The sequence below is a fragment of the Tamandua tetradactyla genome, chromosome 16 (genome assembly GCF_023851605.1).
Source record: "Tamandua tetradactyla isolate mTamTet1 chromosome 16, mTamTet1.pri, whole genome shotgun sequence".
NCBI lineage: Eukaryota > Metazoa > Chordata > Mammalia > Pilosa > Myrmecophagidae > Tamandua > Tamandua tetradactyla.
In genome coordinates, this window is record NC_135342.1 from 12,593,843 (window position 1) to 12,619,611 (window position 25,769).

General features: G+C 52.5%; 3 protein-coding genes across 3 annotated transcripts in view; all 3 read right to left on the bottom strand.

The window, feature by feature from the left end:
• Nucleotides 1-79: 79 nt before the first annotated feature.
• On the bottom strand, nucleotides 80-2,646 carry KCNJ14 (potassium inwardly rectifying channel subfamily J member 14). Its single transcript, XM_077131268.1, has 2 exons — nucleotides 1,930-2,646; nucleotides 80-738 (listed from the first exon to the last, which is right to left on the bottom strand). The coding sequence occupies exons 1-2, from the start codon at nucleotides 2,629-2,631 to the stop codon at nucleotides 142-144; spliced, it is 1,299 nt and encodes a 432-aa protein (XP_076987383.1). The 5' UTR covers nucleotides 2,632-2,646; the 3' UTR covers nucleotides 80-141.
• Nucleotides 2,647-5,872: 3,226 nt separating this feature from the next.
• GRWD1 (glutamate rich WD repeat containing 1) lies at nucleotides 5,873-12,204 on the bottom strand. Its single transcript, XM_077131269.1, has 7 exons — nucleotides 11,917-12,204; nucleotides 11,556-11,673; nucleotides 11,172-11,334; nucleotides 9,019-9,232; nucleotides 8,733-8,875; nucleotides 8,269-8,466; nucleotides 5,873-7,033 (listed from the first exon to the last, which is right to left on the bottom strand). The coding sequence occupies exons 1-7, from the start codon at nucleotides 12,101-12,103 to the stop codon at nucleotides 6,710-6,712; spliced, it is 1,347 nt and encodes a 448-aa protein (XP_076987384.1). The 5' UTR covers nucleotides 12,104-12,204; the 3' UTR covers nucleotides 5,873-6,709.
• A 1,133-nt stretch (nucleotides 12,205-13,337) lies between these two features.
• GRIN2D (glutamate ionotropic receptor NMDA type subunit 2D) overlaps nucleotides 13,338-25,769 on the bottom strand; it is a 30,827-nt gene continuing 18,395 nt past the window's right edge. Inside the window, exons 10-12 of the mRNA XM_077131270.1 lie at nucleotides 16,267-16,454; nucleotides 15,840-16,072; nucleotides 13,338-15,742 (exon numbers count right to left, since the gene is read on the bottom strand). Of these exons, the coding sequence (XP_076987385.1) occupies nucleotides 14,414-15,742; nucleotides 15,840-16,072; nucleotides 16,267-16,454 (1,750 nt within the window). The 3' untranslated portion in view covers nucleotides 13,338-14,413. The remainder of the gene's footprint in view (nucleotides 15,743-15,839; nucleotides 16,073-16,266; nucleotides 16,455-25,769) is intronic.

The following is a 25,769-nucleotide window of genomic DNA, read 5'->3' on the forward strand; positions in this document are numbered from 1 at the left end:
GGCAGGGTCTACCTAGATAATAATTTACCCAAGGGGCTGTCGGCCTTGGGGAACCATCTGCCCCCATCCCAGAACAGAGCACCATCTCTCCATCTCGTTGCCTCTGAGAAGGGGGCACAAATGTGGAAACACCAGCTTGTGTCATGGGGGCAGAGTCACTGCCAGGGTTGGTGTGAGAACTCGGGGGCTGGCAGCCCCATCTTCTGCCTCTGCCCCATCTGCATCCTTGGACTCTTCTTCTTCATCTTCCTCCTGGCAGCAGCTCAGAGCAAGTTCATTCTCATAACAAAACGCAGCCAGAGAGCCAGGGAATGTAGACTTGGGGCTGTGGGAAGCTTGCTCTGCCCGTTCATCCAGTTCCTTAGCGCTGCACACAGGTGTCCCTGGGACCTCATATGTGCGATGGAAGTGGCGATAGTCAACCTCATACTGGGAACCACGCTGGAAGAGGACTGGCTCAAAACGATGTCCCCAGAGCAGCTCACCAGGGAGGTAGGACGAGCGACATTGTGTGGTCATGGCTGTAGCCTCAACCATGCCCTCGAGAATGACCACCAGCTCGAAGTCAGCCCGGGCCAGCTCGGCACGTCCTAGCTCGTACAGGGGACTGGCAGAGTCAATCTCATGCACGATGGTGATGGGAGACACGAGGAAGATGCGATCAGTGCCGCCATCAAAGCCCACGTCCACATCCTGGTGGTCCAGCGGGATGTACTCACCCTCTGGGGTCACGCGGGGCTGCAGCAAAGGGTAAGAGGGAAAAGGCCGAGTGCAGGTTAGCAGAGAAATGAACAGAGAAAGAGACAGCATGAGAAAGGCATAGAGAGGTGAGAACATGGACCCAAAGATAGGTGGAAATATAGGCCCAGGGTGGGGGGGTGAGGCAGAGATCCAGAGAAAGGGGTTGGGAGAGATATCCATGGCACGGTTGGAGGTGCATGAGATGTCAGAGACATAGGAAGTTTGGGAACAGAAACCAAGAAAGGGAGACAATGATAAAGGCATAGTAACACAGAAATCAGCAAGATACAGACAAAGTGAAAGGGACAACAGAAGACAAGGATGCCATTCAGAAACAGGAAGGTGGAGAAGGAAGAGAGGACAAGAAAAATGGCTTTCAGCGTTTGGCCAGAAAAAGATAAACTAAGATGACAAGAAGGGGCATTGAGACAATCTCCATTCAACCACCCCTAACTCCATCACTGCCTCAGGCTAGCCCCTGGGCTATCTTCCACCCTCCTCCCCGACCCAGCTATATCCATCTTATCGCGGGGGTTAGGGGATGGACAGTTTCACTCCACCTACCCCCTGGCTCCATCGCCACCTCCCAGGCCCCACCTCACTGCCCCACAGACTCGTGGGCAGAGACAGCATCCCTCCAGGTTCAGGCCTGTTTCAAGTAATAGGTCACTGTGCCAGCGTCCCTGGGAATTGTAAAGCTGTGTCCCCATGGGCCATACAGACCCCACCACCAGCAAAGCTGCATCACCTGATCAGACCCCAACCAGGCACTTTGCCTGCCTCAGCGGCATCTGGGATTGGTAGTTCAGAGCCTGTGCGGGTACCGTGGGGCTGGTTCAGGCCCACAGATCCCACGATCCCTTGGATGATACATCCTCGAATCACATGAACCTCATTATAGCCCCAAGACCTGTGGACTATAATTGTCCAGGGCGTCAGGAAGAGCTGGTCATAGACCTCTCCCTCGAGTCTCCACCGCTTATAAATGTTCAGGGGTCTAGCCTCAGTCCCTAAGGGTGACCTGCTCCCAGAGGATGCTGGGAATGGTAGTCCAGGTGCCCTTCAGGCCCGCAGTACGTTTCATTTATGGCACTATAACTCCCAGCATCCTCCAGGGCTCGCAGCCCCACCCTGAGACGAGCCCTCCCGGGGGCGTGGCCGTGGGTGTGGCCGGGTTCTGCAGCGCACCTGCAGCAGCTGCGCCCGCACGTGCGCCTCCACGAGGTGGCTGCGGCGCAGGTTGCCCACGCGCCACATGAGACAGAGGCGGCGGTCGCGCAGCGCCACCACGGCGTTCTCGCTGAAGACGAGCGTCTCGTTGCGCTTCTTGGGCTTGGCCATCTTGGCCATGACGGCGCCCACGACGAAGGCGTCGAGCACGCAGCCGGCGATGCACTGCAGCACGACGGCGGCCACGGCGGCCGGGCACTCCTCGGTGACGCTGCGCACGCCGTAGCCGATGGACGTCTGCGTCTCCAGCGCGAAGAGGAAGGCGGCCAGGAAGCTGGCCACCTGCGAGAAGCAGGGTGCGGGTGGTGGCGGCGCGGCCAGGTCGCCGTGCAGCGAGGCAATGAGCCAGAAGGCCAGGCCGAAGAGCAGCCAGGAGGCCAGGAAGGAGCAGGAGAAGAGCAGGCACATCCAGCGCCAGCGCACGTCCACGCACGTGGTGAACAGGTCACTCAGGTAGCGTGCGCCCTGGCCGCCCAGGTTCACGAAGCGCACATTGCAATGCCCGTCCTTCTTGACAAAGCGCCCGCGGCGCCGGCCCGATGGCGTCGGCGCCCACCCGTTGCGGCACAGCCCTGGCTCGGCCTCCTCCTCATCGCCTGGCCTGTTGTCCCCTGATTCCAGGGCGCCGCTCAGGCGGCGCAGGGCCCTGGCCAGGCCCATTGGGTGGGGGGACCCCCTCCACCTGGCCTAGTGGGGGACGGCCGTTCGGTGGGGCAACCTATAGAGGGAAGAGTGGAGAATCATCAGGCAGGAGTGTCAGAGGTGCCAGGAATGGGTGGCCAGCTCATGGCCCAGGCATGCTCTGTGGGTCTTCCTGGCCTCACCTGGTACACACCGGGAACAGTGCCCATCTTGCAAGCTGGAAGAGTATAGCATCAACAACCACACTGCTGTAGGAGATACTTGGATAGGGACAGGAGAAATCAAATATAGCTGTAGCAATACTACTGTAGCACCATAGCCAGCACCCAACAATAATTCTGTTATGACAGATATTTACCAGTGACACACACTGTTCCAAGTACTTTATATGAGTGTACTTATTTGAGCCTTAGTGATGTATGAGGCAAGCATTATTTATCCATGTTTTACAGATGAAGAAATGAAAGCACAGAAAGGTTAAGTAGCTGGCCCAAGGTTACTGTAAATAAGCTAGGATTTGAACTCCAGAGGTCCATCATCAGCCTGGGTGCCATGACTGCTCAGTAGTACAGCTTCTGTGTGAACTGAGCATCACAGCTGGAGAAATGAGGCTGGGCTGAGGTCAGTTACCCTTTTAGAAACAGGCTGGGAAGGAACAAGGACAAAAGGGAAAAGTAAATAAGATTGGACTTCACCAACCTTTTAAACTTTTGTGCTGACAAGGAAGTAAAAAAGACACCCCCTCCCCAATAGAACAAAATAGTTGCATATCATCTATCAAAGGGACTTGTTTCCAGGACTACAGAGTTCTATAAAGAAGTCTTACAGCTCAATTAAAAGACCAGTATCGTAGTTTAAAAATGGGCAAAGGATCAGAGCAGACATTTCTCTAATACCAGTGGCCCATTAATACCTGAAAAGATGCTCAACATCATTGGCCTTCAGGAGACTGTTGATCAAAACCATCATGTGATACCACTTCACACACACAGGGAAGGCCATAGGCAAAAAGATAATCACAAATGTTGGTGAAGATGTGCAAAAACCGCACCCACGAAGCGTGGTGGTGGAAACATTTAATGGTGAGCTTTGGAAGACACTCTGGCTGTTCCTCAAACAATTAAACAGAGTTACCGTGTGTTCTGGCGATTCCTCTCCTAGGTATATACCCAAGGCAAATAAAAACTGTATGTGTACACAGGAACCTGTGCCTGGATGCTCATGGCAGCATTATTCATAATAGCTGAGAGGTGGGAGCAACCCAACTGTCCATCAATTGATGAGTGGATAGTGATATAGCCATACAATGGAACAGTATTTGGCAATAAAAGGAGGTGAAGTACTGATGCATGCAACATGGCTGAATCTTGAAAGCATTACACTAAATGAGAAGCCAAACACAAAGTGCCCGTGTTGTATGATTAGTTATACAAAATGTTAAGAAATACATAAATCCATCAATTCAGAAAGTAGATTAGTCGTTACTTAGGGTGGAGCAATGGGGGAAGGATAGCTAAAGGGCAGAGGGTTTCTTATTGATGTGGTGTTAAGTGTTCCAAAATTGACTGTGGTGATGGTTGTAAAATGTGAGTATACTAAAAACCACTGGATTGAACACTTTTAATGGGTAAATTGTATGGTATGTGAATTATAGCTCAACAAAGCCTCAGTCTCCTCAATGGTGAAATGGGAGAACTGGACTTAATCAGGGAATAGAGTATCTCCCAGTCACCTAGACTCTGGGCGCAGTCCAGTTGTCCAGCCTTAGCTGCTGACCCACTGTTCAAGGCGCTAGGCAGTCACGACCATCACCCCATTTCACAGGTTGGGAGACCTGGCCAGGTCCACTCATGCAAGGTGGCGAGCAGCGGGGAGGAGGCTGGCTGGTGTCCTGAGCCTCTTGCACCCAGGACTCTCCTCCTAAACCCCGGGATCCGGCCTCCAGTACTGAGGCAGGTGTAACTATACCCTTTCCAGCACACGCAGACCCTTGCCTCCATGGGGCTCGTCCCTGTGCCCCAGTCTGCCTGGCTCAGACGGAAGGAAAATGATCCTGTGTCCCCGGACCCCCCTTCCTCCACCTGACCCACGAGAGCAGCTTAATGTTCCATATAAAGGAGACACAGGGCTTAGGGTTGGTCAACTTTGAGTCAAAGTCGCTGCCTAATCTGGGGCCAGAGGCCCCGCCCCGAGGCCAACCTTCCCCCTACCCCCAAATCCCAATTTCACTCTGCCCCAGAGACTCCAGATGCTCCCCCACCTGCCAATGGGTTCTGGGCAGCAGGCTGGGGAACAGAAATGGACAGGACAGGGGTTGGGGCAGAGACTGCAGAGAGAAAGACAAGGGTACACAGGGACAGACAGATGGAGACAGACTCAGAGGTTGGGCAGGAAAAGTCTATCTGGAGAGCCTGAGAATGAAGGAAGATGACGACCCAGGGAGTGACAGGGACCCAAAGAGGGGGATGGAGACCCCAAGCTGGGAAGACAGAGACGAGGGGTGGCGGTGAGGGGGACAGAGACCCAGGGGAAGGACAGAATCCTGGAGAGAGGGGGCGGAGAGAGCAGAGGCAGGCAGAGAAGCGCAATGGGGAGCAAGCCTTACAGGGGGAGGGCCGAGGAGCTGCAGCTTTGAAGATAGGGGCAAATAGTCTCTGGAGAGAGGGCAGGGGGCTTGGGGGGTAAGAGCTGGAGGCACTGAAGCTGGGGGCAGGAGATTCTTCTGAGTGAGAACTTATTGTCGGGGGTCAGCCAGCCAGGGTTCCTGGGGGGGGGGGGGGGGCGGCAAGGACGGCAAGGGCGTGGGGGGTGCTGGAGCAGAGATGGCCCCCAACAGATGCCAGCAGCGGGAGGATGCGGAGGGGCAAGGGGATGGTTGCCGGGCCCCCGGCCTTAGCACATACCTGGCGGGGCAGCTTGCCCCCATGCCCTCCGCCGGGGACAGCTCTGCTTGGGTGCAAGGGGCCGCCTCTGTCCGTGGGTGCCCAGAGGGGCTGCGGGTCCGTCCACGGCCCCAGGGGCCGTGTGCCGGGCGCCCGACCTCTGAGTCCACAGGCGGATCAGAGGCCTGGATGGAGGGGGGCCAGGGGGTGGGGCCAGCCCAGAGCCGCAGAGGGGGAGCCAGGGAGGACAGCCAGGCAGGGCGCTGGGCCGCAGCCCAAGCAGACTAGAGGAGACAGTGGCAGAGGAGAGATGGGGGAGGCAGGGAGGCAGACATGGGCTCAGACACAGAGACATAAACAGGGCACAGAAAGACAGGGCCACAGACTAGGGGACAAAGAGGAACAGACAGTGATGAGGGGGAACAAGAGAGAAGGGGTGTTGAAGAGCTGGGGGCACAGGGCGGGACCCCTCCCCACTCCAAAGACCCAGTGTAAATTCCAGAGGGGTTGTGAAGGTAGAAGTTGATGGCACCAGGGCTTAAGGGTGGGACAGAATGAGCAGGGCCCTCCAGTGGCCTCTCCCCAGATCCCTGCCCCCGGCTCCCCCACAGGGGGAAGGCACAAACTTCAGGCCACCTTCTGGTCGTTTATTGCCTTCTGGGGCTGCTGCCTCCCCCCTCCCCTCCCAGCACCTGCCTTGGGCTTGGGGAAGGGACTGGGGGTGGGGAGTGGACCCAGCAGCTCCGCACTGGGAAATCCTGGCCAAACCTGGGAGCAAGTCAAGGGCAAAATCAAATTCTGTGAGGCACCCACACCCGACTTGGTCCAGCCTTCGTGAAGCTGTCCCCATGGCGCCAGCAGCCCCAACTGGGTCCTTGGGCAGAGGAGCAAAGGGCCAAAAGCCAGGCGTTCCAGCCAACAAAACCTCCGCTGCAACACGGGCCGCCCCCAGCCCACCCTGGAATAGGGCAAGTCTGTAACGGATGGGGGTCACTGAGGCCAAACCATGGGTGTTTAGGGAGCCGTGGGTCAGACCACGTCCTTCGGCTAGAGGGGTCACGGGACCAAACCAAATCCTTTGGGAGGAAGAAAGCCTAACAGAGTCAGCTGTGGCGGCCAATGGGCCACACCGAGTCTCTACAGCAGGGAGGAGACCGGGCAGCAGAGCCGGACGAGTCCCTTCTGAGGCACGAGCGGGGCACGGTGGCCCCGTCTCAGACGCTGATGGTGCGGAAGACGGTGAAGCCGGACAGGGCGGTGCTGACCAGGACGCCAGGGCACTGCGGGTGCCAGTGCAGCTCCTTCAGGTCCGTCTCACCCTGGTGCACGAAGAGCAGCTGCTGCGGGAGGCCCGCCAGGCCAGGGTCAGTCTCCGCCTCCTTGTCACCGGCCTCCAGGTCCCTCTCCACTGCCAGGTCCCACTGCGTGATCTGGTTGTCTGCGCCGGAGGCTGCGAAGACCCCACTGTCCTGGGGGTGCCACTCGACAGAGGTGACAGGGGCCACGTGCTGCTTGAAGGTGGCCACCGGGGAGCCAGACTGCGAAGAGAGGAGAGTCGGGTCTCAGAATGCTGTGGCCTGACACCCATGGCGACCCAGGCAGAGCCCCCTCCTTTCTCCAGCCTCAGGACTCCTGCCTCCTCCATCCAGGACTCTTTAAGAAGCTGCAAGCCCAACTGCTATGAAGTGATGGAGGACAAAGTACAACTAGTAACAAGGCTTCCTGCCCCAGGGGCTGCTGGGAATGATGCTTTCACCTGCAAAGAAGCCCCTCCTAGCTCCAGGCCACATACACATGCCCACTCCAGACTCCTCTCTGGGGCTGCCCCAGTTTCCTTTCTCATAAAATGAAGAGATGGGTTCTTCAAGTGCCTTTTTTTTGGTGCATGAGCTGGACTTGAACCCTGGTCTTCTGCATGGCAAGTGTTCATTCTACCACTGAACCACCCGTGCACCCTTCAGGTGCTTTTATGAAAAGCTTTAAGGGGGCAGAACCATAACTCCCAGAAGCTCTCTGGGCAGCTGATCCAAAGAACCACATGGAGCACTTTTACTAAAGCACAGGGCACTGCCGAGAATTGAAGTTTCTGCTCCTGGAGAAGAGACTTGAAGGTTCCAGTGGTCCAGCCACGTGACCCAACTATATACCTGCCCTCTCTGGCCAGCAAGGGACAGAATCCATCTCTAGAGCTGATTCTATAAAACCCATTATATGAGAAGAGAAAAATAAAGAAAAGATTAAAACATGGCAGCCCTGGAAGCTCTAGGAAGTTATGGCTTCATCCAGAGGGACGGCCAAAGCTGGAATTTCTCCTGCTCCACCCTCTCTGCTCTACAGTCAACTCTAAGCTTGGCTGTGGGGTGACCTCCGCTCCTGTCCTACCATGAGTGAGCTCTAGTCTAGAAAACCTATTAAGAGACAACAAACACTACAACTCCCTGAAGCCCTCGGATCCAGGGGCATTGCAGCCACCTGCACCTTCCCTACAGGTACACAGGCATTGTCGTCTCTGCTAATTCCGAGCTTCTTCCATTCCCTGTCAACGATTCATGTGGCAGAGTAACTGCACCTTGCCCTTCGCTGGGCCTCAATTTCCTCATCTGTACTATGAAGGGGTTGGGCTCTTATTCTAAGGATTTCCCTAGCTCTGGTTTGATAAAATTATTTAAGGAGGAACAAAGCTCTAAACCCTAGAACCCAAGGAGCCTCTTTACCCCAGGGGCTGTGGGAGCAGTGTTTCCTCTAGCCTCCAGGTGTTCTGCTGGAGAAATACCTTGAACTGCCGCAAGTCCCAGACTTTGAGGGCCCCATCATCCCCGCCGCTAAGCAGGAAGGGCTCCCGGTGGCTCCAGCTGATGACATTGACGTCCCCATCATGCGCGGCAGCTGTGGTGAGCTGGCAGGCCTTGCTGGGGGCTGCCCGGATGTCCCAGATGCGAATGGAGGCATCGGCTGAGCAGGAGGCGAATACCTGGGTGAGGGAAAACTGAGTGACTCAGATGTACCCCCCGGCCCCCAACATCGGGCACACCCAGCAGTGATCCCCTTTCTCTCTCAGTGCCCACTTAGTTGGGACCTGGTCTGCAAGCTGGATCTCTGTCCGGACTTCCAGCTACCCCCTCCCCCAGAATGCAGGATTCCAGGTCCCCAGACTCCCACACCCTGACCCAGGAATCTATGCGTCTACCCTTCTCTCAGGACCCAGGTCCCCAGCCCCCCTCCTCCCAAGGGACTCACTGTGTCCTCAGTCGGCGACCACTGCAGGTCCTCCACGGAGCGCGTGTGGCCTGCGAATGGCCGCTGGTCCACGTGCCAGGAGCCGCCGTCCACAGGTGTCCAGAGGTGAATGTTCTTCTGACAGTCACCGGTCAGCAAGCGTCCTGGGGAAAAGGGCCAGGAAATGACCTCACCCCACCTGGCCAGCAACAGCTCATGTCCCTCCCTAGAGTTGAACCATCCACCCCGGCCACAGACCCTATTCCTTCCCACCTCCCAGTGGCCCGGGCACAACCCAGGGACTCACCAGGCACACGGGGGGACCAGTCGAGTGCAAAGCCCTCGCCCATGTGGCCGGCAAAGGCAAAGATGGGCTTCACGTGGGCCTGCTCGTCCCGGAGGAAGGCTGCCAGGGCCTGGGGGTCATCCACGACTTGCAGCAGTCGCCGCAGCGCAAACACCTCCACCTGGCCCTTCTCCGACCAGACCCCAACCACAGGCTCCTCACCCAGCCATGTCACCTGTGGGGGAGATGAGAGGCTCAGAGTGGAGACCTGCAGTTTGCAGCATGCCCGAGAGCCAGGAGTGTGGTTTCTTAGCTCATCCGGACCTGGGGCTTGGTGGGGAAGGAATCACTACCTGCAAGACCAACTTGGCCACGGAGATAACAACCCATTCTGGGGGAGAGGAGTGGTAGTGGTAGTGGTAGTGGGTGGGTAGGTGGGGAGGGAACAAAGCCCCCAAACTCCTGGAAATTGAGGCTATGATTCCCAGCCCTCAGGAGTGGGTTCAAACTCCTGGTCTCTGTAACCAGCTAAATGGAAGAGGGTCCTGGGCTCAGCCCTGGGAGTTCTTCGCTTCTATATGTTCACTCACTAGGAGATCCTGTCCCATCTTAAGGTTCCCAGCACCCCCTAACCCTGACTTATCTCCTACACTCCACCTATACTACACCAACCATTCAAAATTAACTTAACCAAAATGAAATTCCTGATTGCCAGACTGCAATCTACTCCTCCTTGATCTTCCCAATCTCAGGCCCAAAGCTTAGGATTCATTCTCTCTTTTTTTTTTTAACATGGGCAGGCACCAGGAATCGAACCCGGGTCTCCAGCATGACAGGCAAAAACTCAGCCTGCTGAGCCACTGTGGCTGGCCCTAGGACTCCTTCTTGACTTGGCTCTTCTTCCTCAAACCCAACGTGTGCCCTGGCTACCCTCCAAATTGCATCACTTCCATCACTTCTCACTACCTCTACAGCCATCACCCACAATAATACTGATATCGTCTCTCCCCCAAGTTATTGCAATACCCTCCTCACAGGATTCTATTTTGCTCTTGCCTCCCTGCAATAGATTCTCAATACAGCAGCCAGAGAAACTTAAAGACACAAGTCAGATCCTCTCCCTTCACTGTTCTAAACCCTCTCACGGAACCCAATTTCTCCCCAAGTATAAGCCCAAGTTCTTACAATGGCCCAGAAGGCCCTAAAAACCTGTCTCCTCTGTGAGCCCCTCCCTGAAATCTTAACTCGTCCACCTGTCCATTCTGCTCCAAATACACTGGTCCTCCCAGCTTCCCTTGAAGCTCCTTAAACATGTTCACTGCAGGGCCTTTGCTTTTGATTTTCCCTTGCCTCTTCCCAAAGATATCCTTTGCTCATTCCCTCACTTCCTGTGGTTCTAGTTGCAAATAGCACCTTATCAGTGAACACGTCCCTAATGTTCTATTTCAAATAGCAACCCCACCCTAGGAACACTCTATTCCTGTTTCCCAGCTTTATTTACCTTTTTTTTTTCCCCTACAGCACTTAGCACCTTTTGGCATATGATTCCTTTACTTAGTTTTCTGTGGTTGTTTCCTCTCTCCAACTAGTGTGTAAATTTTACAAGGTCAAAGACCTTTTGCTTGCTGTTGAATCTCCAGGGTCTAGAAAAATACCTGGTAGTGCACGTAATAATAATGTAACAGAAACACAGCACCAGCTATGAGCCAGATACTGCTCTAAGCACTATTAACATATCATTCCACTACATTCTCACATCAAATTGATCAGAGAACGCTATAACTCTGAAGCAAAGTAGTATCTACACAGGCTAGAACAAGTCGCAAGTGATAATATAACCAGAAACACATTCGTTACACCACAACCAAAGGTCATTCTAAGCGCTGCAGTACTATTTCATTTCATCCTCACATCAGCCCCAGGAGGCAAATTTTATAACTGTCACCACTTTATCGATGAGGGAAGTGAAAAATGTAAAAGGTCACGCCACGGGCTAACAGAGCAACTAGCCTTACAGCATAGTAATACCTAAAAACATATATTAAAAATATATAAAGTTAACTGTGTACCAGGTACTTTTCTAAACACTGAAAGGCATGAGGTGCTGGGATAAGTACAGACAAGGGGAAACTTGCTCCAGAGAACACAGAGCAGGCTTGTAGGATTGTCTGTACCCGGACTCGGTTGACACCACCATAATGGGGCACCATGGCCAGCTCCAGCTGAGGCTTCCTTTCTTCTTCATCCTCTTCATCCTCTTCTTCCTCTTCTTCATCACTGTCATCTGAGGGTGGGGGCCTCGTCCCATGCAGATTGTGCATCCGAAGTACCATAAGTCTGGAGAAAAGGGTGGGGTTAGGCATTGGACCCCAGGGTCCTGAAAGTGAAAGGGAGCTAGAAATCCAGATTTTTGTGTCAGAGGGAGGTATTATGTGGGAATCTTAACTTCTAGGCCTGGAAAGAAGGGGGGAACAGAGGCCTGGTCTCCTCGATCTTGAGAAGGGAACAGTCTGGGGACTTGGATTCCTGGTTCTGGAAAAGCCTCAGGTCTCTCCTACCTGTTGCTTTGGGCGCTCTCCGCCTGGGTCCCAGCACACAAGTAGAGTGTAAGAGGAAGATCTGTCCGGTTGTCTCCCAGGTGATCCCGAACTATGTCGAAGCTAAGACAAGGGGCGCCTGGAGATGGAAGGAGGGATAGAGAGGAAGGGACAGATGTACCTCACGCCTTCAAGAGCCCGAAGGGTCCTCAGTCCCCACCTCCTTCCGGGACCAGCCCCCTCGAGTGACAGCTTGTCTCTTCCACCTAAGCCTTTTCCTCCGGGGAGCCTCTAAAGTTAAAAGCCCAGAATCAGCCTCCCAGAACGCAGAATTCCGGTCCCCGCCTCCCCAGGATCCAGGAGTCCGAGCCCCCAGCCCCACCTGTCTGAGCTCGGTGGTACAGCACGTAGGCCTCCTCGTCCATGACCAGCTCCTCCCCCTCGCGCAACGGTGGCCCCCGTCCGGGCAGGTACACCTGGGCTGGACCCCCCGACCCTGCGTCGCCCGACTCGGCCTCCATGGATTCCCGGGTTTCGCACGTGCGCCGCCGACCCTTGCGCGCCGCCATCTTCGAAGCCTCTTACTGCCGGCGCGAGGTGAGAACGTCACTTCCGTTCTGCACTTTCCGGCCTCGGAAAACCAACCTGCAGTTCGATTACCTCGGAAACCTCCCGGTTCAACAAATAAGAAAGGGCGGTGGGGGGAAGGGAAAGAAAAGGAGCACTAAGGAAGGTAACGGTGTCCAGGTCTAGCCAGAGCGCGGCGGATAGGAAGAAACTACATCTCCCGCGTGGCGTTGGGCCGCGCCGCCGCGGGAAGACGTCTTGGGAGTTGTAGTTCCATAGGAGTCCCGCTTCCCCAGCAACTAGAAGAGGTCCGAGCTCGGACTCTTCCACCTTTGACTCCCAGTGCTTTTTTCCCACTTAATTAATTATTCATGTATGCAAATATATGCTCTAACTAACCAGGAGGCTGGGCGTCTGCTCCTTGAGGACCCCTGAAACCTTTCACTTCCTTCCGTCCCTGCTATGATGTCTTTAATTTAAAATGCTTTAGTGTGTATATGAATTTTTTTGTTTTCTTTTTATATATGAATTTTTTGTTTTCATTTTATATATGAATTTTTTTCTGTTTTCTTTTTCTGAATAGATGCAAATGTTCCAAGAAATGATCATGATGATGAACATGCAACTATGTGATGATATTGTGAATTACTGATCATATATGTAGAACGGAATGATCAAAAATTACGAATGTTTGCGTTTTCTTGGTGTCTTTTGGTATTTAAAAAAGTTTTAAAAATAAAAAAAAATGCTTTAGTGTAACAAGATGAGATTATGTGTAAACTAGTCAGTCGAATCCACCCTCCATGGGCAGTCAATTGCCTAACCAGGCTTTCGCACAGCAGGTAGGGTCAGGGAGCATTTAACCAGAAACTCCGCCCTCTGGAGGCAGCTCTTGTAAGTGCTTTGGCCCTCTGGATCGCCCAACATGACTCTCCCTAATTGGCATGATGGAATATTAGAGCGAGATTCGCATTGATGAGATGAATGGCATTGAAGATAAGTAAATTGCTGGGATGTATTAGAGACTCTAAGGTGTTAAAGAATCTATCAAGGCTTGTTGCCTGTAGGTGCAGAAGTGGGTCCCTAGTCTTGATCCTAAAGTCTCTTACCCCTGTCTTGAAGTCTATCCCCCCTGAGTTTCGCTCTACCCCCACCCCATCTTCTCTCTTCTTGGGGTCTCTTCCCACCATCTCTTTCTTCGTCGTTGCCAACCCCACCTCAAAACCTACCTCCTTCTTCTGTCCCCTCTTCCTCTATGGGCCTTTTTTTCAGTTTCTATTTTCTCCAGAGAATTCGAGGGGGGAATTTAGGCAACAGATATGGATCTCACGCGCGGAGTGAGGAGGCATAAAAACATGGTTTATTCCAAACACGCGATATGGAACAGGATTGTGGGGAGGGAGGTGCGGACTCCCAGACCCTCCCCTCCACGACCCGGCCCCAGACGCGGCTGGGGAACCAGGAAGAGGAGGCTTGTGAGGGTCTGGCGGGTCATCATTGAGCGGACAAGAATAAGGGTTGGATTTGGTGAGGAGGGTTGGATTTGGTGAGGATGGGGGTGGGGGCACCTGGGGATGGTATAGCGGTAGGGGGGAGGGGAGTGAGGGGAGGAGGCGGGGCTTCCGTTGAGGGCGTGTCCTAGTTCAGAGAAGTGGAAAGCAACCGAGTTTGAAAACGGAGGGAGGGGAGGGGTGTCACGGTTTACGTCGAAGGTCACAGTCTGGTTGGGGCACAGTCTGGGGGTCGGGTCACAGTTTGGGGTCAGGGGTCACAGTCGGGTCGGATGACCGAGGGGTCGGAAGTCACAGTCTGGGGTCAGGGGCTTTACGGGTGGCGGGGCCAAGGTCTGGGGTCACAGTTTGGCGAACGCGTCTCACAGTTTTGAGTCCCCATGGATGAAAGGTTAAAAACGGGCTTCCCCGGAGGCGTGGCTGGGGCCGGGGAGCTGCACAGTGATGTAGGGGCCGCGGCCCCGGGCGTGGGAGTGGGGCACGGACGGGGCGTGCCCCCGCCCCACCTCCCGCCCCATGTGGTGACGTTAAAAAGCCCTTGTCGGGTTTAAAAAAAGTCCGGTGGGCGCCGGGACCTCCCTTCCTGGCCCCTCGTTTTCCAAGCTGGGTGAGTTTGGGGGACCAAGTTCCCTCCGGTTCGCGATTCCCCAAGGCGAAGGGGCGCAGGGCTCTGTTCCAGGGGGGGTCCGGCCAGCTCCGTTTCCTTCCTCACCCACCCACACGGGCCCTGTCCACTGCGCGCGCCCCCTCGGGCCGTGGCCTGCGCTGACCGAGGGGGGCGGCGGAGCCTCCCGGGCCGCGTCATACCTCCGACTCGAGGCTGGAGAAGTGCGCCGAGCCCCTGCGGGTGCCCAGGTCCCCGCCCCGGTGTCTCCGGTGGGACGCGGCGGGCAGCGGCGGCCCCCAGTGCGCTGCGTGCGGGCACCTGCGCGCGTGGCGAGAGGGCCCGGTGAGCCGGCGCGCGGGGACGGCGCGGGGGCACGAGCTGAGGTCCTCGAGCGAACGCGAGGTGGGCGCGGGCGGCGGGAGGTCCCAGGCCCCTGCGGCGCGCCGGTGCCGGTGGTGGTGCGGAGCGGCGGCGGCGGGGGGCGCGCGATGGGAGGCCCGCGGGCGATGCGGGTGCGGCCTCGGGCACCCGCAGTGGGCCCGGCGCCGGCGCGGGGGTCCCGCGGCCCAGGGCGGGGGCGGCGGCGCCCACCAGCCGCCGTCCAGGCCGTCGTGCGAGCAGCTGAGGTGGCGCGGCGGCGGCAGCAGCTCCAGGCTGGCGCAGTGGCGGCAGTGCCAGGCGGCCGGGCCACTGCGCGGGGGCAGGTAGTCCCAGCTGCCGGCGCGCCAGCCTCCGAGCTTGTCGACCGACCAGTAGCGACCCGGCGGCGGCCCGAGGCGCTCGGCGTACGGGTAGGGGAAGTCGGCGAACCACCAGGGCTCCAGGCCGCCCAGCGACGCGCCGCCCAGGCTCTCCGAGTCCTCCGAGTCCGACGGCGAGGGCTCCAGGTCGAGGTAAGGGCACGGCGGCGGCGCGGCGCGGCACGGCGGAGGGGCAGCCGGGGGACCTCCGCCCGCGCCTCCCGCGCCGCCCGCTGCCCCCGCGCCGGGCCCCAGCAGCGGCTGGCTCTCAGGGTCGGAGCGCGGCCAGCGCGTGGGCGCGGGCGGGCTCTCGTCTTCGTAGGCCAGGCGGCAGAGCGGCGGCCCGACGGCGGCGGCGGCGGCGGGCGCGGGCGGCGACGGGAAGCCGGGGAAGGCGCCTGCGGAGGGCTCGGCAGGCTCCTTGTCGCGCACGATCGCGAAGTAGGAGGGCGGCGGCTTTTGTGGGGGCTGCGCGGCCGGCGGGGACAGCGGGCGCCCGGCCACGCCGCGGGGCGCCGCCCGCGCCTCGCCCAGGCCCAGACCCTGTGGCTCGATGGGGCCGTAGTAGCGGTGGAAGCCGTCGGCCAGGCCTGCGGCCCCGGGCGGCCCCGGGCCCTTGGTGCGGCGCCAGCGGTCCACGGCGGCGCGCTCGCGGGGCACGAAGGGTGCGGGGCCCGGCGCGGGCCGCGGCGCGGGGTACGCGGGGCTGGGCAGCGGCTGCGGCGGCGGCGGGGGCTTGGCGGGCGGCGGGGCGGCCTCGGCGCTGCAGCAGCTGTACATGCCCTGCGGGGCCGGGAGAGGGTAGAGTCAGCGCGGGCTGCGCCTCGACCTGCCGGCCTCTGCCCCCGAGCTCCCGCTCGACCTCCCGCCCGCCCAGTACCCTGGAGAAGGCCAGCAGGAAGTCCATGCGGTGGGTGGGCCCCAGGCAGTGCCGCAGGCGCCAGTAGACCAGGTGCTCCCAGGCGAAGACCAGCAGGGAGAGGCCCATGGCCACCAGGAGCATGTAGAAGACGCCCGCCATGTTGTCGATGTCCAGCTTGCTGCTCATCACCTCGATCTTGTCGTTGTGGCAGATACCCGAGAGCCACAGCCGCTCCAGCATCTCGATCTCGTCTGGGGGCCGGTGGGGTCAGGGTGGTATGGATGTCAGACGGGTGACCTGCCACGGAAACCCTGCGAGGGCCCTCCCCGCCGACGTCGGAGTCCCTGCCCCCACCCACCCCACTCCTCGCTCCGACCCTGATCTCCTGGCCCCGGGGGCCTCCCCCTCCCCGCCCGGGTCTCGGGATCCCTGTGCGCAGCCGCACCGTCCCCCAGGAACTGCAGCAGCGCCAGGTCGATGGGGCGCTTCCAGCGGGAACCCTTGTGCAGGGCGATGCCGTAGCCTGTGGTGGCAAAGACCTTCCCGGAGCCGATGGTGACGAGCTTGCAGCCCTCGTCCTTGCGGGCCATATAGTTGAGTACGGCCGCATCGTAGATGAAGGCGTCCAGCTTCCTGGGAGCAAGGGACCACCGAGGTGGGGTCAGTCCCACCCAGATGCCCTCCTCCCAACCCCCAACTGCCCCAAATCCTGACTAGCCATAAGCTCCTGAGCAAGCCGCTACACCTCTTCATGCCTCAGTTTCCACACCTGTGAAATGGGGCTAGCAACCACACCTCACCTCCAGGGTTGCTATCACCGCGGGCTGGTGTCTTGTGCAAAGGAGGGGCTGCGAAGTGTCAGCTGTGCCTTTAGTGGAGTAATGACTCCCTTAATCTAATCTTCACTGCAGCCCTTCAAGGAAGGCCCTGTTTAGGCCTCCATTTTAGGGAAGAGGGCCAAGGCTCAGAAAGGGGATTCATAAAAGTGATCATTATCAGTCGTATGGTGCCAGACACATTTCTATATAGTCTAGTATATCAGGAAACTATTATCTCAGTTTTTCAGATGGGGATGGAGGCCCAGGCACTCATCTTAACTGCACTGTGTCCTTGCACCAGGCTATACTTTCCACAGCTTGGCTGGAAGAGGGAAAAGGGATGTGGAATTCTGTCTCACGCTGGATAGACTGAGGCACAGTCACTCTTATAGCCACTACACTTTTCATGCATTTCTGTGATTATTTGTTTCATCTTCAGCTTCTCCCACTAGATTCTATGCCCCTGTCAGTCTCATACCTCACTGTGGCCCCAGCACATTTTCTAGCACCTATGAAGTGATCAATAACTATTTGCAGAATAAATGAATCCACATCATAGAACACTGTGGAACCATTCTCTGAAATAAGGTAAGTTTTTAATCCTCTAACATGGCAATGTTCAGGATGTATTTATGAAAAAAATCTAGTCTTGGAACTCTATATAGAGTATAACTCCATATTTAATTTTTAAAATTATATACACAATGGGATGAAATTTTTATGATCTTAACTGTGGACACTAGAATAGCTCTTCAAGGAAGATACCTGTCTTTTTCTAGTTCTGCATTGTCCAAAAGCACATTCTGCTGGAAATTTTCCCTCTCTATATTGTCCAGGACGGCAGCTACCAGCTCCATGCAGCTACTGAGCACTTGAAATTTTATTTAATTTTAACTAATTGAAATTTAGATAGCATCAGACAGTGCAGACTGGGGAAAGCAAGAGAGCTGAAGACACATGGCTAGATGCTGGGTTGCAGAGTGGGCAAAAGGTCTTCCAGCCAGGAATACCTGACCTCGCATTTTGAGTTGTTTGTGCCCCTGTGATGTAACTCCCGCTTTGTCCCCACAGCTTCAGTAAAGCCCCTCCACATACTCATGTAAGTGTCTTGTAGGCATGGCTGCGTTGGTGGAAATTAAAGGCAAGGGCATAATTCCAGGTCTAAGTTCCTGCACCCCAAGTGGGGAGACAGATGTGAGAGGATTCCCCAAATCGAACTGGTTCAGCTGAAGCAGAAACTCTTGGGGGTGGGGCAAATAATGTAAAACTGGGAAGAGCTGGAAGAATCTTTGGAAGGGTGTTTGCCATCCTACGTCAGAGTTTGGGGTTTGCATTAATATTACATGGAGAGGCCAAATATATTATCATATAATGCAAAGATTTAATTGGCTTTTTTCAAATTCATTCATTCAGGAATGTACAATGAAGTTTTCCAGAGGCCACATGATAGATGATAGCACAACAACTTGAATGCAGAAATAGATGTTAGAACTTAACTGTCCTCGATTAAGCAAGATATTAAACAATTTGAAAAAATATGAAGCTGTTTCACTTCTCTCACTAAAATTTTTTTGTTTTAGAAAATATGTATTTTTTAATAGAAGTGCATTACTTATATCAACGTGTAGTGGGTTTTAAATTGTAATTTACAATTTAATAAATATTTAAAATATATATATATTATATGGAGCATAACAGGCAGGGAGAGTCTCAGCTGACATTTGGAAACATATATGTAGGCAAGAAAAACACAGCAACTGCCTGCGGGTACTTTTGTCTCCTGGGCAAACTAATTTTCTCTCCAGATTTCTCTTTGTTTAGGAAAATGACCTTGGGGGCAAAAAAATGAACTGCTACACATCTTTAAGTAGGGAGGCTTTGAAGTCCGCCAGGATCAGGCTGAGGAGGGGAAGCGAGGGGCTGGGAACTAGGATAAGGTAGAAAGAGGGTCTTCAAGGATCTTCAGGGACCTGGGGAGCCGAGATCCGAGGAGTGAAGAGAGCTGAAAATCAGGGCTTCCAGTGCGGGGGATGTGTGAGGGGCTTTCAGAAAAAGGGAGGGAGTTTTAATAGCATTCACTCTTTTTTTGGCGTGGGCAGGTACCAGGAATCGAACCTGCATCTCCAGCTTGGCAGACGAGAACTCTGCCTGCTGTGCCACTGTGGTCTGCACTAATAGCATTCACTTTTAATGGTTTGCTCAGTTGTTCTGGGATTCAGTGCCTTCTATGACCTCTTCCCCTATCCTTCATTGTCCCTAAACCTCCAACAAAGCTCAGCCATGTCCTACAGCTTCTGTTTAGGCAGAGGCTTGAAAATGATTAAAATTCCCTTCTCCTGTCCTCGCTATCCTCTTTATTCCTAGCCTAGTTGCCAAAGGGATCATGCTAATTTGAATCAGTTCCTGTTCCCCCTCAGCTCTACCCTCCCCTGGCTCTCCACTTCAAGGCCTCATGCCATCTGACAGCCCCACGAGCCTCCTCACCCCTCTGCCCCCATCTCCCGCAGCTCCCCCTCACTCACTCCAGTCCCACTGGCCTCTGTGCTGTTTCTGAAACACTCCAGCACACGCCTGCCTTAGGGCCTTTGCACAGGCTGCTCCCCTTCCTGGAGCCCTCTTCCCCCAGAGAGCCACCTGCCTTCCTCCCTTCCCGCCTTCAAATTACTGCTCAAAAGACACCTTCCCGCATCACGCTAGTTAATGCTGCATCCTGTATCCTCTTTCCCAGCCTTCCCAGACTCATTCCCTCTACTCTATTTTTGCCCTAAACCTTTATCACCTTAGAACTAATATATTGTGATCTATTCTATTTGGTGCCTCTGTCCCCCATACTGAAATTTAGGTTTCACGGGGACACAAGGACCTTCTCTATTTGGTTCACTGCTGTGTCCAGAGAGTCTAAAGCAGTGCCTGGCACACAGCAGTGCTCAGTAAAGAGGTGCTGAATGAATGAATTCACACCGGCCCAAGGCAGGCATCCTCTGGGCCAGGAACTGCCACCGAGAGGTAAGGTTTATTAATATGGAGAGAATGCCACAAGGTTTCCTCCGTGGAAAAAGCAGGATGAGCACACCATGTACTTATGGAAAACAATATATAAAAATGTGTGGGCATGCATACATGCTTTAACTGATTGGGAAGAAATAAAAAATAGTGCTTACATCTGGGAAAGGGGACTTGCTGATGCCTTTTTAGGCCCTTCCGTGAGAAAGAGATGCTGAATGAACATCTGTCCTGTAAAGGACTTGCAGATCTGACTGGGATGGAAATCTGTTTGTTTTTGAGTGACACATTATGCCTGCCCTCAGCTGTAGGGTAAGCCCACATTTGGCATGTGCGCCAACCAAAACCACATGAGGCTGCCAAGTTTCCCTTGTACCGCTCAGTGAGGACGGAATTTTCTGTGCTATCTACTCTGGTAACCACTAGTGGCATGTGGCTATTTGAACTTAAATTTCAATTACAATTTAAAAAATTGAGTTATTCAGTTGCACAAAGAATATTTCATATGATCAATAGCTGGTGGCTACCATATTGGAGTGCACAAGTGTAAAATATTCCTGTCATCATGGAGAGTTCAGTTGGAGAGTGTTGATCATGGGCACACTTGGTGTTCTGTCTCCCATGCGAGAAGGGATCTTACAGGAGAGCAGGGACTTCGATTTGGTTATGGTTATACCTCTGGTAGCTAGCCCAGTGCCTGGCACAAGAACACCTTAGTAAATATTTACTGAATGAGTGAATGAATGCACAAGTGCTGTTACTTTCACAGAACTAACAACTTGTCAGAGTTCATTTTTAATTTTCTTCTTAGTTCCTCTCTCTCTTTCTCTTCTCTTACATTTATATATAAAGGTATTTAAGAATACCTCCGAGAAAGGAGACCTAACAATACTGACATTGGAATTACCCCAGTAAAAATGGTCCAGACAGATCACCCTAAAATGAAGCTGATTGTCAACAACCCCATTCCCTCACTCACAAGTTCATCAACCCCACTCCTAAAAAGGAACACACCAGTAAGAATTGCTAGGCATCAGATAAAGATAGGTGAAAGAAAGGAAGGAAGGAAGGAAGGAAGGAGGGGGAAGGGAGGAAGGAAGGAAGGAAGGAAAGAAAGAAAGAAGGAAAGAAAACTAACAAATAAGGGGGAAGGAAAGGACTGGGAGATTATGCAAGGAGCAGAGTATGTTAAAAAAATGAAAAAGCAAAGATCAGTAATATAGAGATGGGACAAGATACTGCAAGTATGAAGCATGAATAGGTCTCTGTAAAATAGGAACATTCTGAGACCAAAAAAAAGATTCTTAGAAATTAAAAATATACTAGCAGAAATGAAAAGCTTAATAAAGGAGTAGAAGATAAAACTGAGGGAATCTGAGAAAGTAGAGCAAAAAGATAGAGATGAAAAATTTAGAAAATAAATGAACAATCCATGAAGCCCCAATATCGAATTAATGAATTCCAGAAAGAAAAGAACAGAAAAATAAAGAGGAAGGGGGAGTCATAAATGAAAGAATTCAAGATTTCCCACAACGAATGACAATGAGGATATGACTGAAAGGCCCACCAAGTGCCTACCATGGTGACAGAAATAGATCAAGGCACATTGCTGATAAATGTCAGCAAACTGAGGACAGGGAAAAGAAAAACCAGGTCATATACAAAGGCTTAGGAATCAGAATGGCTTTGGATTTCTCTACACTGGAAACTGGAAGACAATGGAGCAATGCCTCCAAAATTCTGGAAGAAAATGATATCTAACCCAGAATTCTATACCCAGCCAGCCTGCCCAGCAGTGTGAGGGCAGAATAAAGACTTCAGATTTGCAATATCTCCAAAAATTTACCTCCTATGCACCTTCTGAGCAAAATACAGAAAGAGCAAGAATTGGGGTCCAGAAAGCAGAAGCCTAACCAGGAAGAAGGTGAAAGGATGATGGTAAAAAATAATCCTGAATGACAGCTTTGCTACAAATTGGGGTGGACCAGAAGGCCACAGGAGAAATTTCTTAAATACAATGAAATTAATAAAGTAGCAGATGCTCTTCAACATAGTAAGAGGAGGTTCAGACAATTAGCAGAGAATTTGGGTTTGAAGTAGGCACAAAGAAAACTAAGTAACTGATTTAAAAAAAAGAAAGACAATTATGAACTCCAGGAAAAACAAAGAATTGTGAAGAGAGGAAAGTAATCACAGATTACTACTTGTGGCAGCTGCAAGAGCGTTTACATAGTCATAACATGTAAATACTGAATATTCATCTAACCAAAATCACAACGTGGGACACTGGAGTGGTTTAAAGAGTATGAATACGTGTCTTCCATAGGGAGAAATGAATGGGAAAACTGAAAAAGCAAGAGGTAACCATACAAACATGGTGTTTAGAGACATAAAAATAAATAGCAAACTGATACAACACATGAGGTGAAAAGAAGATTCCTCCAGGATACGAGAAATGGAGGGTAGGCAGATGGGGACTGTTGGGTTTTTTTTTAAGAAAATCTTATATTTGACTCTCTAAACCCTATGGATGTATTACCTATAAAAGTACAACTAAAAATTTTAAAAAGTATAAAATGAAATATTTGGAGGAAAAGAAATCATCAGAAGCAGGAAATCACAGCAAAAGGCGAAGACAGGAAGCTGCTGGGGGCGAGGGTGATGGTGGGGAAGGTAGATGGAAACCCAGTTCCAGAGTCAGACTGCCAGGGTTCAAATCCCAGCCCTGCCAGTTACAAACTGAGGGACTTAAATGGAAATAATATTCATCTGTGGTGGTCTGAAGCTGTACGTACCCTAGAAAAATATGTTCTTAAACCTAGTTCATTCTTGTGGTGTGAATCCACTGTTAGTAGGACTTTTTTTTCCCCCAGGTGCATGGGCTGGGAATCGAACCTGGTCTCCAGCATGGCAGGTGAGCATTCTAGTACTGAACCACTGTGCACCCAACTAGGGCTTTTTGATGAGGTTACTTTAGTTAAAGCATGGCCCACCTCAATCCGGATGGGCCTTAATCTTACGACTAGAGTCTTTTATAAACAGAATGAAACTCAGGCAGAGAAAAAAGGCACAGGAGGCAAAAGGCTGGACACTAAGTGAACCTGGAAGAGAAGGGAGAGACCAGAGACACTGCCGTGTGCCTTGGCATGTGACAGAGGAACCAAGGATTACCAGTAGCCAACCCCAGAACACCAGAGTCTTCGGGGAGAAAACATCACCTTGGTGATGCCTTGATTTGGACTTTCTTCTAGCCTCAAAACCATGAGCTGCTAAAATCCCATTGTTTAAGCCACCCCATCTCATGATGTGTGTTTGAGTGGCCCAGTGAACTAAAATAACCGTCTAACATTGTTAAAAAATTAAATGAGTTAATATCTCTAAAACAAGTAAAATAGGATTTGATATATAATAAACATTATAGGAAATTAAAAAGATGTAGGAGTGATACCAACCCCTGGCAAAGACAGAGAATGTAAATGGTACAGCCGCTTTGGAAAATGTCTTGGCAGTGACAACTAAAGCTCAGACACACCTCCCCGATGACCAAGCAGTTCTCCCTCTGGGAATATACCCAAGAAAAATGAACGTGTGTGTCCACCAAAAACTTAAACAAGATGCTAAGGGTAATTTCATTCATTATGGCCGAACACTGGAGACAACCCAAATGCCAACCAATAGTAGAATGGAGGAATTATGGTATATTCATGTGGTGATATTTGCCACAGCAATGAAAAAGAATGGACAGCCTGGATGAGCTGGATGAAAAGAAACCAGACACAAAAGGATGTACACAGCTTGACAGTTTAAATTGTGTTCAAAACCAGGCAAAACTAGTATCTGATGATAATCGAGGGTGCCTGCAAGGGAGCTGTGGGTTTCCATACCTTCTGGGTGTGTGCAAACGGGTGTATATACATTTGTAAACTATCACTGAACTGCACACTTAAGGTTTGCGGATTCACTGTATACCTCAATTTTTTAAAAATGAAAAATCTATTTAAAAAGGGTACAGAATAATGTTCCTAGTGGCGCTACTCAGAATAGCCAAAAGGTGGGAACACCCCAAATGCGTATCAGCTGGTGGGTGGTGAACAAAATGTGATCTGTCCCTACAATGGAATATTATTCAGCCATAAAAAGGAATGAGGTTCTGACAGCTACTATGACAGCTTGAAAACATGATGGTAAGTGAAAGCAGACACAAAAGGAAAAATACTGTATGATCCCACTTATAAGATATACCTAGAATGGGCAATTTCATGGAGACAGAAAGTAGATTAGAGGATACCAGGGGCTGGGGAAGGGGTACAGAGTTTCTGTTTGAGAAGGTGAAAAAGTTTTAGTAAGTGGAAGGTGGTGACGGTAGCACAACACTGTGAAAGCAATGCCACTGAACTGTACGTTAAAATGGCAGACTTTATGTTAGCTGGTATCGCTTGCTCCCGGAATTTAGGGACGGGATAGGTTTGAGATCATTTTTTTGAGACTGGGCTGGTATCTCTTGCTAGTCCCATTCTCCCTGCTTGCTACCCAAAACTCAGGATCCAAACAGATTTGGAAAGTGGAGTTCCCCAAGTATCTGAATCCTCGCTCTCTGAATGACTGGACAGACCGGGACTGCAAGGAATAGCTGCTGAGGGAAGAGAGGAAGGCCACTGTGCTGCAGCCGTCCCTGCGTCCTGATGAAAAGCATGTGTGCTAAGGAAGCAGGGGTGAGGACAGGGCCCAGGACAGCGTCCCTGAGTAAGAGAGTGAGGAGAGCTGATATTCCTAAGGGTCTTCCTGGAGGGCGGTGCTGAGAAGGAACAAAAATGGGAGAAGGGAGAAAGGCTGGAGGGTTGGGGAAGGAAATTTTAAGAGAGGCTGTGAAAAAGCTCTAGGGTGCTGGTGGGTAGCCAGAGCTCTTTTGTGTTCTGTGTTCATGATGTTCAAGATGGAACTTTCTGCGTTTGGCGACGCCGTTTGGGGCTGTCCGTCCAGGTGCGGAGCCCTTGGCATAGTGAATCTGAGCGGAGAAGGCCTGGGTAACACTCACGCTGGATTTCAGAGGGCAGTGAAACATGCAGCAGGTCTCAATCGGTTTTAGATTGGTTACAGGCTGGAATACTGTTTTGGATATGTTGGCTTAAGTACAATACATTAGTAAAATTCGCTTCACCTGTTTTGTTGATGACTTTTAACGCGGCTATTTAGGATATTCAGAATGACATGGTAGCCCGCGCTGCGTTTCTGTTGGCACCTTCAGGTCTCCAGTCTTCGGTCCACACGCATTGGCTCGGGGTGGGGGGGGCCTTGCTGCTCTGGTTAACAGGCTTTGGAGGTGGGAAGACACACTTGGGCCAGCGAGGTGGAGTAGCAAGTAAGGGAATTAAATCTGGCAAATTCAGGAGCTTGAGGCCAGGTAACTGGGAAAGTAAGCAGCCCAGGAATTTGCAGAATTCTTGGGAGGGGCTTTGGACTTGAATGAGGGGAGGAGTGGGAGTTGGAGTGAATATTAACTCGATCCTAAGGAACAGGGAGAATCTGGATGTCGTCTGGGGGTAGAGGAAAGGGAAGGAAGAGGACGTGGAAGAGGGAGAAGGGGAAGTGCTAGGTAGAAAAGGAGGAGAAGTAGGGCAGAAAAAACAGCAGTTGCAGGAGGCCAGATGAAAAGCAAACTGATAAGGAAGTGCTGAAGTTCTCAGTATCAGAAAGAGGGACTTGCAGGCGAAGCACAGAGAGGACACATGGAGAGATGCAAGACATGCAATCACAGGACCCGCAGAAGAGAAAGATAAGGGAAAGGAGGGAGAGAGAACATGTTAGGTGGCCAAGTTCAAACTCCATGAGGGCAATTCTCTGGCAGACATGACAATCTGCCTACCACAAGCCATTTACAACCTCCTCCTTTGTTCTTTTCTACAACAGAAGTTGGAAGGCTAGCATATTCAATTGTCCAGAATCCCTTGCAGAATCTGACACATTCTGAGATATAGCTGGAAATCCCTGCAAAAGGCTTATGTTTTTCCTATAAAAAAGCACAGCCTCACTAGGAGAAAGCCCTCCAGCTTTTCACTCTTGCCTGGAACTAGGACTTGCTCTGTGGAGGGGTAGCAGCCATCTTGTGGCTATAAGGTAACCAAAAATG